The 15320-nt window shown below is 33.6% G+C and overlaps 2 protein-coding genes across 7 annotated transcripts; one reads left to right on the forward strand and one right to left on the reverse strand.

The window, feature by feature from the left end:
• Window positions 1–17: 17 nt before the first annotated feature.
• LOC105640105 (ethanolamine-phosphate cytidylyltransferase) lies at window positions 18–10629 on the reverse strand. 6 transcript variants are annotated; one of them, XR_001047153.4, is made up of 11 exons: window positions 10471–10627; window positions 9693–10108; window positions 8213–8448; window positions 7772–7929; window positions 6466–6537; window positions 3892–3959; window positions 3645–3765; window positions 1643–1708; window positions 1413–1535; window positions 337–482; window positions 18–237 (listed from the first exon to the last, which is right to left on the reverse strand). XR_001047153.4 is itself a non-coding variant. In XM_012224350.4 (11 exons), exons 2-10 carry the CDS (start codon window positions 10052–10054, stop codon window positions 1147–1149), a joined length of 1272 nt encoding a protein of 423 aa, XP_012079740.1. In that variant the 5' UTR covers window positions 10055–10108; window positions 10471–10627; the 3' UTR covers window positions 18–482; window positions 1138–1146. The 6 variants fall into 6 exon arrangements, 4 of the variants coding, with proteins under 4 accessions (XP_012079740.1, XP_020536632.1, XP_012079724.1 ...); XR_002284879.3 differs by adding an exon at window positions 1138–1247 and having other exon boundaries at window positions 18–482; XM_012224350.4 differs by adding an exon at window positions 1138–1212 and having other exon boundaries at window positions 18–482.
• An 819-nt stretch (window positions 10630–11448) lies between these two features.
• LOC105640127 (uncharacterized) lies at window positions 11449–14656 on the forward strand. Its single transcript, XM_012224356.4, has 4 exons — window positions 11449–11585; window positions 11672–11752; window positions 12437–12982; window positions 13239–14656. Exons 1-4 carry the CDS (start codon window positions 11550–11552, stop codon window positions 14259–14261), a joined length of 1686 nt encoding a protein of 561 aa, XP_012079746.1. The 5' UTR covers window positions 11449–11549; the 3' UTR covers window positions 14262–14656.
• The last annotated feature ends 664 nt before the right edge of the window (window positions 14657–15320 follow it).

Genomic DNA, 15320 nt, shown 5'->3' on the forward strand with positions numbered 1-15320 from the left:
TATCCAGTTCTGCAGTATTTTGTTAGTGCCAATTGGCCAATTGAACTAAAGCAAAATTATTCTTATACAACAATGTTTCAAACCAATGATAACTAGCCTGTATTGGATAATACTCAAAAACAGTACTTCCAAAAGAAAAAATAAATCTAAACTAGGAAATTCAACGGCGCAGTGAAAATTAAACGCCCAGAAAAATTCATCCTTTTAAAATGGTGACATCATGAGTGTTTGCCTACACTGGAATAACATTACACGAAATGAGAATATAAAATTATGATGTTATCTTTGCTTCAATCTAATCTCTTTCATCACTCTATTTATGTGACTGATTTGTACCTTGAGCAAACAAGCATTTCTATTGGGCATTAAGAACTGTATCAAACCAGCTGTTCGATGAACATACATCTCCACTAATCTCCTGATACGTACACCTTTTCTGCATAATATTTTTTCTCACTTTCTGCCTTCTTCGCATTGCGTTTCTGCATTGAAATGAGGATTAGTAACAAAAATTAAGAGCTCTCCTCAAAACAGGAAAGTCAGTCACCAAATTTTCAGAACCGGTAGGATGAGCTTTCATATATAAGCATGCTGAAGCTATGGATAGAATTTATGTGGATAATTAGGATATGTAAAGGTGTCTGATCAGATACAGGACATGAAATGGCGAGATTTTGGACTAACATGCAATAAATTTCGGGATTTAAGGGTTCTCTAACAACATTTGATTAGAACGTAAATTAGGTTTTCATAGAAGATTTCTAGGATTGAAATAGCAAAGTTCAAATAAGAATTTTAAATCGGAGGAAAAGTAGCATTCTAAGCTTCACATCTAGACTTCGTTTGTGGTAGCATATAATTGTGGAATATTAATTACAACTCAGAATGCGCTGCCATGACTAGATATCATATATGAGAACATAACATACATAGGAGACTTAGAATTCCAAAATAAGACTACAGGCCCCTTCTCATCAATAGACTAGTGAAGACTTCATTATAGCCTAAAAGCATAAATAAACTCAAGACCAGAAATGTAACACTCAGCTATTTCATTTGAGTACAATACTAATTAGAATTTGGTAAATTATATTAATGGGTAATGAAATTTACTAAGTTTAATTGCAGCTACAACACCTTAATCTGTCACAATTTGATCGTTAAATTATAGTTTTGTGGCAATTGGGTTAATCTCATCTGAGTTTGACAAACCTACAAAAGAAACAACAAGGCATAAAATAGAATAACTATTTTATGCGTTCAATAATGAGTATCTACACTTAATCATAGCATTATAAGACCTGAAAGATGTGTTCAATCACTTGAGATGAAGATAAAATAAAGTGACTGATGATTAAACAAAAAAGTGACACACTCAAGAAACTAAGGCAAGATAAGGAATTAATGAATACCATGTAAGCCTCATGATTGGCAACAATCCTTTGCGCTACTGAAGTGGTAGTTATATTTTTGGGGCTTTCAAGGATCTGGAAAATTCCCATGCTCTTTGGAACTGCATAAGGATCGGGAATGCCCTGCATGAAGAAAATGATTTGTTTGACTTCTCATTTCTTTTAATTCAAATATAAGTAGGGTACAGTAACACATGATTCAATCTTAAAAAGTGAAGAATCAAACTTACGGCCAACAAGGAGTTGCACTCTGCAATTGTCCCATGAACAACCAAAGAGATGTTGAAAGTTGTAATCTGATCATTTAAGGAGAAGACCTCAGGATTGTTTAAGTACAACATCAGGAATAATGATGATAATGCTCGTGCACTCACATTCTATGCAATATGTCAACTCTAATGCTTGATTCCTCAGCTAATCTATTGGTTGTTAAGCAAATCCAAAGGACACAGTGTTGAAATGGAAATCACACAGTGGTAAAGCATAATCCTTGTGTTAAATTTAATAGAACCAACTATTGAATCACCCTAATACATGACCCTTTTTTTATCTGCCATTAACTTATAAGAACCTTATCATGTTCCCAAGCCTTAATACAGGATTTCAAAAGTTCGAAGTTCATATTGAATAAAGCAGAGGTGACAGTAATTGCTTATTTTAATAAATATACAACCAAAATTGGCACATACTCCAAATAATTTATACTATCAGACAGTAGCAGCTATGAGTAAGTAAAACAAAGAAATTAACAAAGTAGAACCAGCATCCTCGTCTTTTTGTGCTTGGTTATACATTATGTGATTTGTAACAGTATACTAATATGCATATAAGTGACAGTAATCAACCAAAAGAACTTTACATCAAAGAGAAACCACATGAATATACAGATCAAGATCAATTTGCAGAAATATTAGTAGTTATGAAACTAACTCAAGCTGTCGTTGATTAAAAATATTCCAACCATGAACCAAAATTTCTTTCAGCACTGCGCATTATTAAAACAAATGTGGTAGAACACAGACAAACAAGCGCACAGCAGAACAAAGGAAGAGACAAATAGGGACAAAAGAAGGATTAGAACTTAGAAGCAACAAAAGAAAAACAGAAAGGACACTTTTAGTGGAACATAAATAAGTAACAAAGTCAAATGCATTTGGATTGGCCTTATCTAGACAACAAAATCAACCAAAAATACTAAACAGAATAACATATACTAATCATAAGAACCAATGAAGAATTTCAGAAAAAACACATTTACCCAAATTGCTGAATTCAAGCCTAAAATAGGTATAGCTAAAATCAATTCATAATTCATAGATTGCTGTCCAACAGAATCGCCAATTGTGTATTTGATGTACAAATGGAATTCAACAAAATCCATGGATTTTAAAATTATGGTTCAGATTCTATATGGAATTTATTGGGACATTATAGTATATTTTCTAGTCTTTTTAGAGTCTTAGTGTCTACTTAGATAAATTAGCAGCTGGTCCACTACTTCCAAGTCTAAGAGCCAATTTTGTAAAATTTACTTTTGTTGAAAAACATATCCCTGTTTCATTAGGAATCTTTTAAATTTACTTTAACTTTTATTGAGCCCTTGATAGCTGGAATATTATTTTTCGTTGTTGAGGCCTTATTAGGCCTCATCTTGAATTCCCTTTCTCAAGGCTTGGTGTTGTTTAAGTCTATAAATACCTAGGTCTAGAACACTTTTAATTCATTTCTGTTTTTGAATAAAAAAACCATACTTATGCTACTTTAATTTGTGATGCCTATGGGACCTTGGAGTTTGATGCCTGAGAAAGTTTGAGCTTGAAGCATAAATACTCTTCTATTTTACATTTCATGGATAGTGTGAATATTACTTTAGTTTCTCCACAGCCAGCCCTGTAAATCTTCCTTTTCTGTTCTCTTTGCCTTTCTAAGCTATTCCCATATCAACCCTAATTATTCACCTAAATATTTACCCATCCTCACCTCACCTTCATATACCCAAAATTCAGCATTACTAGCCAGCCCTTCAAACTATCCCTATGTCAGCATTTCATCAATGAGTATGCATGCTTATTCAACAACTGCAAACACTTGAAAAGTTGCCAATAACATACATGAGGGGGAAAAAAAAAGAAGAAACACAGGACTATCAACGAACCATTACAGCATTGCAGATCAAAGAAATATTTATTTGAAATAAAATGCTAATAAACTAACTAAAAAAGAAACACACACCATGTCTTTAGAAACTTCCCAAGGGGCACCAATGATGACTTCATCCACATAACGGCAAGCCAGCACACTTAAACTACGCTCATGTAGATGCATAATTGGGTAGTTCTTCCCTCTGTGTTCACTGCACAAAACAACATCATTCTATTCCATTAATTTATTTCACTCTATTTATGCAGGAAATATCATGCTAGGTTTAAGTGAGTAATGAAACACAAAAATAAATCGAGCCCAAAACAAATGAGTATACCTCACAATTTGGTCAGTGTGAATCCCAACGAGCAGAAAATCACCAAGCTGCCTAGCACATCTGAGAATCTGAGCACGAAAAACAGAATCCGCCACCAAATTTCAACCAAGAACAGAGCATGGAGCAAGATATATAAAATTTATCAGCAAAGTTTACAATATAGTCGACTTTCAATATTTCCATCATAAAATAGGGCAGGAAAATTATCCACACCGCCTGTATCAGGCATTCACTCAAGTGTCCAACAACATTATTATTATTATTATTATTATTATTATTATTTTAAACTCCTCAAATTTTTTAAATTTCTTCCAAAATCACCTACAAGATTTAGATCAAAATTAGTTAAAATTCCAATCGAATCACATTTCACAGTGCCATTAGACATAAGTTTGAGAAATCTGATCCAATGGAAGCATCACTTCGAGCAAAAAACTCAATTGTGCCAAACAAGGTTTCAGAATTGCAGCCATGGTCACATGGCACACCTATTTGTGTATTGCAGCTAAAATATAACAGTTGCAGTCGATGCTATTGTTGATTTTAAAAATAAATTTTGAAAACTATATGCCATTAACAATTCCAACTTCAAAACTAAGTATCAATTAAGTAAAACACTTCAATTGCAATGTATAATTGGAAGTCATCAACAAAAAAATGCCATTATTTTAAGTTTAAAATAATCATGCAAGTAACTTTTGGAAAAAATAAAATAAAATAAAAATTGTTTTAATTGAAAAAAAAAATTGAGGAACATCACGTAAAAGCCATCAAAATTTTTAAGCTTTTGCATGAAAATATATAAATTATTAAATTTCATTATTTATACAACTAAAAAAAAAAATTCAAATGGGTTTAATTGCAAAAGAAAACCAAGTTTTTGTATGAGACTGATTCTTTCGAAATGTGCTACATGTTAACTGTTAGGTACTAAAAACGAAAGAAATGAGAAAATGACCCAACTAAATCTAAAACCACAAGGATAAGAGAAGCAATGAGGAGCATATAAAACTCATCTTGCAACAAGTAGCCTATTCTTTTAGGTGGGTGAGTTAGGAGTCAAAGACTTAAAGATTAGAGGATGGCTGGTAACTTGACCAACCTAAAAAATCTTGAAGATCAGCAAGAAAGGAGGAAGCATAGACATTGAACCCTTCAAAAGTAAAGTTTCTTAAGAAGACCCAGAAGAAATTATTTGGTATCATTCCTTTTGTTATCTGTTTTCTCATTTGCTTCTCTCTGTTTCTTCTTCTTTGTCTCTTTGATTTGAAGTTTCTCTATCTATAACAATACAAACAATTCTAAATTTCTGCTGATATTGTTTGTGTTACAAGGCAAGAGTCACAAGTATCGGTTGTGTTGTAATGCACACAAATGATTCTCTAGTGATTTGAGAAGAGGCATACCCACATGGATATCGTACCTTGATGTAAGAGTAGGACAGGTTAGGAGATAACTAGAACAGGTTATTTTTGGCTAATTTTAGGTTTATTAAAAGGCTAGGATGGGCAAATATGTAAGGGAACCATTTGGATTGGGAAAAGGTTAAAGAAGCAGAGATAATACAAAAGGAAGGCTTATGGGGCTGTTATGGAACCGTGAAAAGTGTTGGTGAACAGTACCCATTTATAATGATGTGTATAGTACTTGTGAATACTAATTCATAAATGCGTGAATGGCAAATAGAAGGATAAATGTTTATGCTTCTCATCTAAACATTCTTAGGCATCACAACAAGATTCCACAAACATCATACTATGGTTGAATTGCGTCACAAACCTGAAAACAAAGTAGAATTGCTAGTAATCTTATTGAATAACAAGGCTGAAGTAAGAGACGACAGTCCTAGGTATTTATAGAATTATAAAATTATTTACGAAATGATTTTAAAACAACTCCTGAACGTTTAAGAAAAGGAATTTAAAAAACTAGTCTACATCCTCTCAAGGATTTTGACTCCAAAATAACCTAAAAAGGAATAATACTATCCCAACCAACAAGGACTCAAAAATAAGACTTAATGTATAAAGACTCCTAAATAGGACAGATTTTCCAAGAAAGCAAGAAATTACAAAATTGCTCCTGATTTTGAGATACTGGAGCGGCAGTTTATCTATTTAGATATAAGCATAACTAGGAAGGTTTATAATTTCCCCAATAAACCCTATGTTATATCTGGACCGCAACTCCAAGCTCGAATCCTTGAATTTAAATTTTCTTGTGTTCCTATTCTGCATCATATAAGAACCCCTAAAAAAGTTACATGTTGGCCAATTAGATAGGGTGTCCAACCAGAAACGATCTATGCTCAAGATAGGGTGCGTGGCAGGTTATTAAAGAGCACAAAGACAATGCCCAGTGACAAAGGCAGAATGTCTATCATTTATCCTTCAATATGATAAAAAAAATAAAAAGAGAGGAAACTATACAGAATCCACAAACTCTGACATGGCAATAGAGATACCAAATCACACCTCATAAACCATGAATTTGTAATACCAGTCATTCACCATAAAATTAAGTACCTAAATAGATAATAAAATGGAGACAGTAAAGCATAGTGATTAAAGGTACCTCCACATGTCCAGCATGGAAGAGGTCAAATGCCCCATCAATGTACACAACACGAGCATTTGGTCCAGGTCCCTGAGGTTAAACCAATCAGCGGGCTTTATATAAACAAATCAGGTCCATGCACCCATGAACGGGAAAAAGAAGAAAAAAAAAAAAAGTAGTTTGCCTCTTTTCTCTTGTCTTTTCAGAATAAAGAGAAGAAAGTAATTTATTAATGAACGATGAATCCAAAATAAAAAAAAATGCTATCCTGCACAAAGCAACTTAATCGTTCTGTGACATGATATAGTTGATTAGCATATATATCTGTGCAATTAAACTGAGGGGCTTCCACAATATCAGAGGCACTGAATAATCAACTCTAAGGTCTAAATTAGCAAAATTAACACTATGCTTCTTGCTTTGGGTATTTAAATGCATGCCATCCTCTGAATCAGAAAGTTATATTAGAGTATCCACTGGGAAAATTATATCTTATTATTAGTTGGCATTTTTTTTTTTTTTTTGGGGGGGGGGGGGGGGGGGGGGGGTGTTGGTGCTCAAAATGAAAGGCTAAAACTTGGTCGAAAGACAATAAGGAAGCGTCTCATAGTAAGGTGGATGTAACATCTGTAAGTTGAGAGATGATGAACATCTGAGCACATAAAATGTAAATCAACAGTTGCAAGAAGTCATAGGAATTAAAACAAGAAAAGGTGCAGGCATAAAATGAATTGGTACAAGTGGTAAATAAAGATTTGATAGCGTGTACTATACAGCCTAAAATGATTAAAATGAAGGAAAAAGATACATGTATCCAATCACTGACTAGGTTGGGATCAAAGCTTAATTTAGTTAAGTTGAACAAGTGCAGCGTACAGTATGCAAATCCCTGTCCACTTACACATCTCTTCAATGCCAAAAAATTGATTCCGCCTACAGTTTCTCCACTATAATAAATAAAAAAAATAACAACTCTATGCAGACAATGTTTTAGCTTTGCCTTCAAGATAGTAGTCCTGTTGAATGATCAGGTACCTACCTCATATGCAGCAAGTCAGGTTCAATTCCATTATCCTTTAAAAGTTTCTGGTGTAAGAAAAAATGGAAAAACAAAAAATTTGTAACCTTGTGTAGCCAGCACAAGTGTTTCAACACATTTTCGCATGGTGCAATTTTTAGTTACACGATATAAAAAACCAATTTCTTTATCCTCTTTGTCAAAAAGAATAAGAAAACATGTTTTAACATGGCGGTTGTCTTGTTTTTCCATGTAGAATATCTAAATTCACGCTTTACTGTCTTCATACAAAGATGTTGGAAATACCTTGCCATTTGAAAATTGAACAATTCGACGTGATGTTGGTAGAAATTGAGATATATAGGCACCACTGGATTGATTTGCTTTACAGGCATCTCTAGGTAAAGGCAACTTATCATCATGAGCTTCACAAACTTTTGGATCATCCACAGAAAGTATCCTTCCTACATTAAAATAATTATGTGGTCACTACAAAAACATAAGTAACATGCCATCATATTAAAACTAAAAAAAAATTCTTTAGCAATAGCAAAATTAGGTCAACGATCAAAACCATTGAGAGAGAATTTTTATATCAAACACTTCTACTCATGGCAAGCCTTATCGTAAGATGTGTATGAGCTAATTTCATTCACAACCTTAAATCAACTTATCCAGCCATCTTGCTGACAAATATCTAGTATTTCTATGAAAATTTCCAAGATTGCTCGAGAAAAATAATAGTACCTACAATATCAGTGCTGGAGACCCCTTCAGTGCGTTTAATCTGCTTATAGCGTCCAGCCCTCTTGGCCAATGCATAAGCGTCAGTTCCATCAGGAAGCAGGCAAGGATCATCGCCATGTATGATATAGTCAATTTTATGCTCATTGAAGAGAGTGTTCATGAATTGCTCTGTAATGGCATAAGGAGAATTGGCTATGACTTCATCCACCCACTTCAATCCACTGACAAGAGCCAGTCTGAAAGAAGCTTAAATTAGAGCAAAATAACTTAAATTACTTGCATATGATTAAATTGAATTTAGAAAGTCCGGTTAGTAAAATGTAAAGTTAATTGAGCAAAATGTCATTGTAGGAATTACTCATATTTGGTCTGATAAATAATGTCTTCTAAGTGGTGCAAACCAACAAATCAATTACATTCCAAAATGTTAAGAATAGGCACAAGCCTTACTACTAAACTAGTTGAGAACTTTATGCAGGATCAGAAGTTCATACTTTCTAAAGTTATTATTGATATTACTGTACTGCATTTACTGTTGACGATATTTAACAGTTTTCAGATTAGGGCTGTTTATGATTTAATTATGTTGGACTTTGTTTAGAGTGGTCAACTCCTACTCCTATAAGGATTTGATGCTCAAGACTTTATTATAGTAGGATATTATGTTTAAGACCTTATCATATAGTAGAATTTATGTTCAAGGCCTAATTCCAGTAGGATTGTAGTCTATAAAATAGGACGAATAATCAATTTCATCGGCAGATTTCTTAAATAAAAGAAACAGTTTACTGGTACTAATTTTCCTGGTTGTCTAACCTGAAAATTAAGCATCTTTGGTTATCTTCTCTCCTTGTTCTATCTTTTCAATATTGTGTCAAATCTATAACCTAATATAAAGTTAGATATCACATGGATCATTTTCCTCCATTCCACCCAGTTTGGGATTATATCCTCAAAAAGATCTAGGGTCACTAAACCCTTTTCCACTATTGCCCCACTCAATAAACATATTGGTAACATTGATTTGCACTATAGCCTAAATGCTAACTGAACATAATCTATAGCATTATGATGTCATTCCAAAATATGCAAGTGAAGGGTAACGTAACTAGAACTTATATCCAGCATGGTATAAGGGAGAAAAGGATAAGTTCCATGGATAACCAATGCATTGAATTCTCCAACTACTGAGCCAAGCATGCAAGACCCTCCAACAATAGGATATAAAACGGGAGAAAGTGGGGAGCGGTCAATTCAATTTTAAAAATTAATCATTCTTTAATGAAGGACCAAACACTGGATAAGAAAAACATAGCTTAACTTTCAAGTTGTAAGAAAAATGCCAGTTGGAAGTAAAGACACATGAATTAGCAGTTAATTGCTCAATCTTATGATATTAATACTGAATAGTACTACCGTGGGGAATAACAAGGAGATTTTTTATTTTTTTTTATCAGAATGTAAATCAGCAAATTGTTACCTCTCCTCCATGGGCAAAACAGGGGGACCCTTATTGGCAATTATCTCTTCATCACTGACAACACCTACCACTAATTCATCACCCAAAGCTTTAGCCTGTCTTAAAGCATTGGCATGTCCATAATGCATAAGATCAAAGCAACCATCCATGTAAACACGAATGCGCTTCTTCTTCTTCTCATATCTCTTCTTATACAAAGTACCAAGATCCCAACAGATATAGGGGAATGAAGAAAACCCAATTCCACCAAAATAACTAGTGGACAAACCCAGCAAGGCAGCTGTTAACATTAGACCACCAAATACATGTGGGTAGTGATACACTCCATCCCATATCCAACTATTGGTTGTCTCGTACTCCATTCTCTCCTACTCTCTTCTTCAGAACAGAAGAGAGGGAGACACAGACACAAAAACCTGTAATATCAATAATCAACTTGAAAATCCCAATTCCTAGATAATTATAATTCTCAAAAAATATTTCAAAAATTCAAACTTGGCAGAACTCGAATAGAAAATTTTGGAAATTCAGGTAGCGAAATATATTAAAAATAGGTAAAACAATGAATTCCTTTGAAATCCTGAATCTGAATTTATGGCTACCTAACCTGAACTACACCAATCTGAATCTAATTGAATAGGCCAAAAAGCAAAATTCAGAAATGAAAAATATTGAGAAATTAAATCGAAGAAAGAAAATGAAAAGGAATAGTGCTCTGAATTGCGAATTTAGAAACAAAGAGACATTAACTAGCAGATCGAATCTTAACGCTTCTTACTATATTGGAGCTTGCCTGTCTCCTTCTCTTTCTCCTTCTCCTCTCTCTCCGCGTTTTCTCCGTATTTTTATATTTTTTCCCACTCGCATACATATAAAATAACACAGCACAGCACCACTACAACTAATCAGAGCACAGGACCCAATTTGTGCGGGTCGTAGACGTTTTTTTGGGGGGGTTTCTTACGAGAAACGTTTTTCTTTTCATTATGTTGGTGGATGGTAGCAATATGATGCTTAATGCTAGAGTTGGTTGGAGCACAAGGAGCTCCATTATGTTACACATGATAATATCTCTAACACAATCATAGTCATTGTCATTGTTTTTTAATTTTTCCTCAGAATTAAGTTAATTAAATAATTAATATTTTTTTATTATTTAAGTTAAACAGCTAATTATATAAAAAAAAATTCCAAACAATTTCTAATTTAAATCGATATCAACTAATAGTTAATAGAATAGCTAACGGCTACTATAATATTAAAATAATTAATATTGCCAAACAGACTCTTAAAATAATTATTATATACTTATAATTTTATATAGCTTCTAGCATTTTAATTAAAATTAAAAAATTAATTTTATTAATTTAAAAAATATATTTTATTATTCATAATGTTGCGTAGACATAATGTTTATATTACTATGAAAGTTTTTTTTTTTTTTTTCGGTAACATATGAAAGTACTTCTTTAACATTTGATGAGACGCTAACAATATAAATAACCTGGCAGCTAATTTTCGCACAACAAAATTTCCTAATTTTTTATGATTTTATTTTATAGCTACATTTATTTTCATAAATAATCTATATGAATTTTTTTAAAAAATTATAGATATTTGGATCAAAAGAATTTTTTTATTAAAAAGAAAATTATATTATTTTAAGGAAATTATTATAAATTGTATTATATTATTATTATGCTTAATCTAACTCTATAAATTTATAATAATGTAACGTAAATTTATAAATTTCATATAAAAACTATTATTGATGCGAATTGCGCAAAGTATCATCATCCTTAAACCCATTGTGGATATGCAAAGTGGGATGTTGAAGCCAATGTCCGATAAACAGCAATGACCTGTGTCTCCTTAACCTCTCTTCACCTTCCTGTAAATCTCTCTAGCTCTCTCTCTCTCTCTCTCTCTCTCTCTAACGTGTTCCTGTAAATGTTTTACATGTTCATTTTCTTTTGCAGAATCTTGACTTGGCTTTTGCCAAGGACTGGACTTTGAATTCTTTGAGAAAAAGAACGGGGATTTGCGTCTCTATTTCTCAGGTACTTAACTATCTTGTTTTTCATTAGAAAAGTTCCCATCTTTTACCTTTGAAACTGCGATATCACAATTGCTTTAGTGGGAGCTCTTCTAACCTTATAACCCCAAATAAAAAATAAGATTAAAACTGTAAATTATTGGCATTTTCTGCTGAATTCATATCTATGAAACTTGAAAAAAGAATGGGAAATTATGGTTTCTGTAGAGACATTTTTAGTCATTTTACAAAATTTAGTGAATTGGATAGAAGTTGCTCTCCTTCCAAGAATTTCATATCTAGTTATATGGTATCGGCAGACTTATGGTAAATGGATAAGTTCCTTGCTCAGTATTCTTATGCCTGCCTCACCTGTTGGGGGTTTGACTTCCTCCCTTTCAAGAATTTCCTAGTACTTTAAAAAAGGTTTTGATAGGATCACTAACCAATTGCACACGTATTGCATTTTGTATGCTTATGGTCAAACTACTGGCTGCAGATGTTCTCTGAAAGCTTTTAAAATTCATCACAGTTTGGTCAGCAAGTAAATTGATATCTTGGTTTATATTGTGCCTTATGTGATAATCAAATCAGAGAGTTTTCATCTTCTTGTCTCCCCTATAAGGTGAAGAAACCTTGTAAATTTGGTTTTGGAGCTAAAGTTTTCCACTTGTACATCCATCCATTAATTCTTGAAACCATCTTGCAGGAAAGGAGCATTTTGGAACCAAAAAAGAAACAACAAAGGAGCTGCAGAATATCGGTCTCAACAGATGTATCTCTCATTTCCAATTCTCATATAAGTCAGCCAGATACATTTCCTCCATTGGTTAGTGCACTGAAAGCTTCCGCTGCACAAAATGCAGCCAGTTTTCACTTCCCTGGCCATAATAGAGGGCGTGCTGCACCAGTTTCATTAACACAGCTCATTGGTTTAAGACCATTTATTCATGATTTGCCTGAGCTTCCAGAGCTTGACAATCTTTTTTCACCTGAGGGGCCTATTTTAAAGGCACAAATGCTAGCTGCCAAATTGTTTGGGTCACTGGAAACGTGGTTTCTTGTTGGAGGTACAACATGTGGGATCCAAGCATCAATAATGGCAACTTGTTCCCCGGGAGAACATATAATTCTCCCTCGCAATTGCCATATATCTGCCATATCTGCTATGGTATTATCAGGAGCAATACCCAAATACATTATACCGGAGTATGATTGTAGATGGGACATTGCTGGTGGGATGACTCCATCACAGGTGAGTCTATTGACATATGAATATTATTCTTAGTTGTAATATTGGTGATCAATTAGCAATACCATCCTAAAAATGAAAGCTTTGCATTTCCACCATATTTTCACTTGTAAAAGTTGTGTAAATTTAGAAAAAGGTAAAAGAAAAGCAATATTTAAGAATTTATGTCCATTTAATAGCAGAATTATTTTTGTTTATTATTATTATTTTTTAGTTTCATTTTCAGTCCTAGATAAATATGATAAAGTTGGCTTTTCAGGTGGAAAAAGCCATTAAAGAGTTGGAGATGGAAGGCCATAAACCTGCTGCAGTTTTTGTCACTTCCCCTACTTATCATGGTATCTCTAGCAATTTAAATGAGATTTCAGAGCTTTGCCATTCTCGAGAAATTCCTGTGATAGTAGATGAGGCTCATGGAGCACACTTGGGTTTTCATCCTCAAATGCCCCTTTCAGCCCTGAAGCAAGGTGCTGATCTTGTGGTACAATCGACCCACAAAGTACTATCCTCTCTCACACAGTCATCAATGCTACACATGTCAGGAAATATTGTGGATAAGGAGAGAATTTGTCAGTGTCTTCAAACTCTTCAAAGTACAAGCCCCAGTTATCTACTTTTAGCATCGTTAGATGCTGCTAGAGCTCAACTCAGTGAAAAACCAGAAACTATTTTCAATGGAGCAATGAAGTTGGCTACTGAAGCTAAAAATCTTATTAAAAAGATTCCAGGTATTACTTTGCTTGAGATACCAAGCTTCAGTAAATTTCCTGCGATGGATCCATTGCGCCTTACAATTGGGTTTTGGCAGCTTGGTTTATCTGGTTACGAGGCAGATGATATTTTAGATAGGAATCACAGAGTTGTATCTGAGCTTGTCGAAAGTCAATCTATTACATTTGCAATTAATCTAGGAACTTGTGAAGAGCATGTTCAGAGGCTAGTGTCAGGATTAAAAGAATTATCTGCAAGTTCCTTAAAAACTGGAACGATAGAAGAAAAGGTGAAGAATGGACAGAATGTACTGTTTACTGATATTAGCATGACCTTGAATCCAAGAGATGCATTTTTTGCTAAGAAAAGGAGAGTATCAATTAGAGAGAGCCTTGGGAAGGTATGTGGTGAACTTATATGTCCATACCCACCAGGGATACCTGCAATGATTCCAGGTGAGGTTATTACAGAAAGGGTTTTGGATTATTTGCTAGATGTTAGAAGTAAGGGTGTTGTTATTAATGGAGCTTCTGATCCTCAACTGTCTTCTATAGTCATTTGCAATGTGTGACAAAAATCACAAGTTAGTGCTCTTGTTGTTTTGCTTCATTCCACAAGGTATGAGGAGTGTAGATATGCACATATAGAAGGCTAGCAAATATTGTACCAGAGATTGTTAGAGGTACTTTAATTTTGCATATTCAGGCGTCAGGAATTACTTCTCAGAAGTCCAACCCTAATCCAGTTTTTAGAACATGACTCGGGTGAGTTGATAAAGATGAAAGATGAACCCATGGATGATAAGTATCCATTAAGCTAATCCCCAAGGTCAAGGAGCAATTAATAATTTCCCCTTTTTCTGAAATGTTCATTTAATTCATATATATGATTGGATTTCTCGTACATTATCCAAGAAATCTTGTAGATTGTTTCTTGCAAGATGCTCTGATCGCTACATATTTTTCATTTGATGGTTTAGGAATTGTAGGCAGTTCATCACTCAGCAGATATGCAATTGCCAACTCAGTAAGAAGAAATAGCATGTTGTCCTTCGAGCAAGCAAACTTAGTTTCATTAAAACGATCCAATTTGCCAATAGTTGGTCTTATCGATCTTCCTAACGCTCGTAGAAAATATAAAGAGTCAGAGGTCTCGAGTTTAAGTCCTCTCTACTCAAAAGTTATCACCAGTTTGGTGACTATTATTGAAAGGGGAAAACTACCCCTGTTGTGTAGTGCATAACGTTATTTCGATCCATTAAGCTTTCCATGTATAAAAAAAAAAAAAAAAAAAAAAAACGATAAGTCAGGATTAACAATTTTGTTGAACAGTGACTCTGAAAACTTAAGTATCCATTGAAACTTTATGAATTAAATTTATTTTGAGTCACCGACCATATATTAAATTTTATCTGATAAACAAATTTTCAATATTCAACTTTTATAATTTAATAATGATTTAGAAATAACATGTATATAACCAACTACAAAAATCTTATCTCCCTTATATACTTCTAAGATATTCAAATACAATAAAAATATCATTTTCTTTTTTTTTTTTAAACCGCTGCTAAAATATTTTCGGGGTTTAGTCACAGCTTGTTTAATGATACATGTAGTGAAGATCGAAC

Source organism: Jatropha curcas, chromosome 9, assembly GCF_041381405.1.
Source record: "Jatropha curcas cultivar XTBG-Jc1 chromosome 9, XTBG_Jcur_1.0, whole genome shotgun sequence".
Lineage (NCBI taxonomy): Eukaryota > Viridiplantae > Streptophyta > Magnoliopsida > Malpighiales > Euphorbiaceae > Jatropha > Jatropha curcas.

Bases quoted from the DNA above. Each gene is read 5' to 3' on its own strand.
- LOC105640127 (XM_012224356.4), top strand. From the start codon at position 11,550: ATGACCTGTGTCTCCTTAACCTCTCTTCACCTTCCT. The intron at 11,586-11,671 runs GTAAATCTCTCT...TTTCTTTTGCAG, and splicing joins TAACCTCTCTTCACCTTCCT to AATCTTGACTTGGCTTTTGC. The intron at 12,983-13,238 runs GTGAGTCTATTG...TTGGCTTTTCAG, and splicing joins GTGGGATGACTCCATCACAG to GTGGAAAAAGCCATTAAAGA.
- LOC105640105 (XM_020680973.3), bottom strand. From the start codon at position 10,054: ATGGAGTACGAGACAACCAATAGTTGGATATGGGATGGAGTGTATCAC. The intron at 8,449-9,692 runs GTAACAATTTGC...AGCTTCTTTCAG, and splicing joins GTTTTGCCCATGGAGGAGAG to ACTGGCTCTTGTCAGTGGAT. The intron at 3,960-6,465 runs GTACCTTTAATC...TTTCGTGCTCAG, and splicing joins TCCATGCTGGACATGTGGAG to ATTCTCAGATGTGCTAGGCA.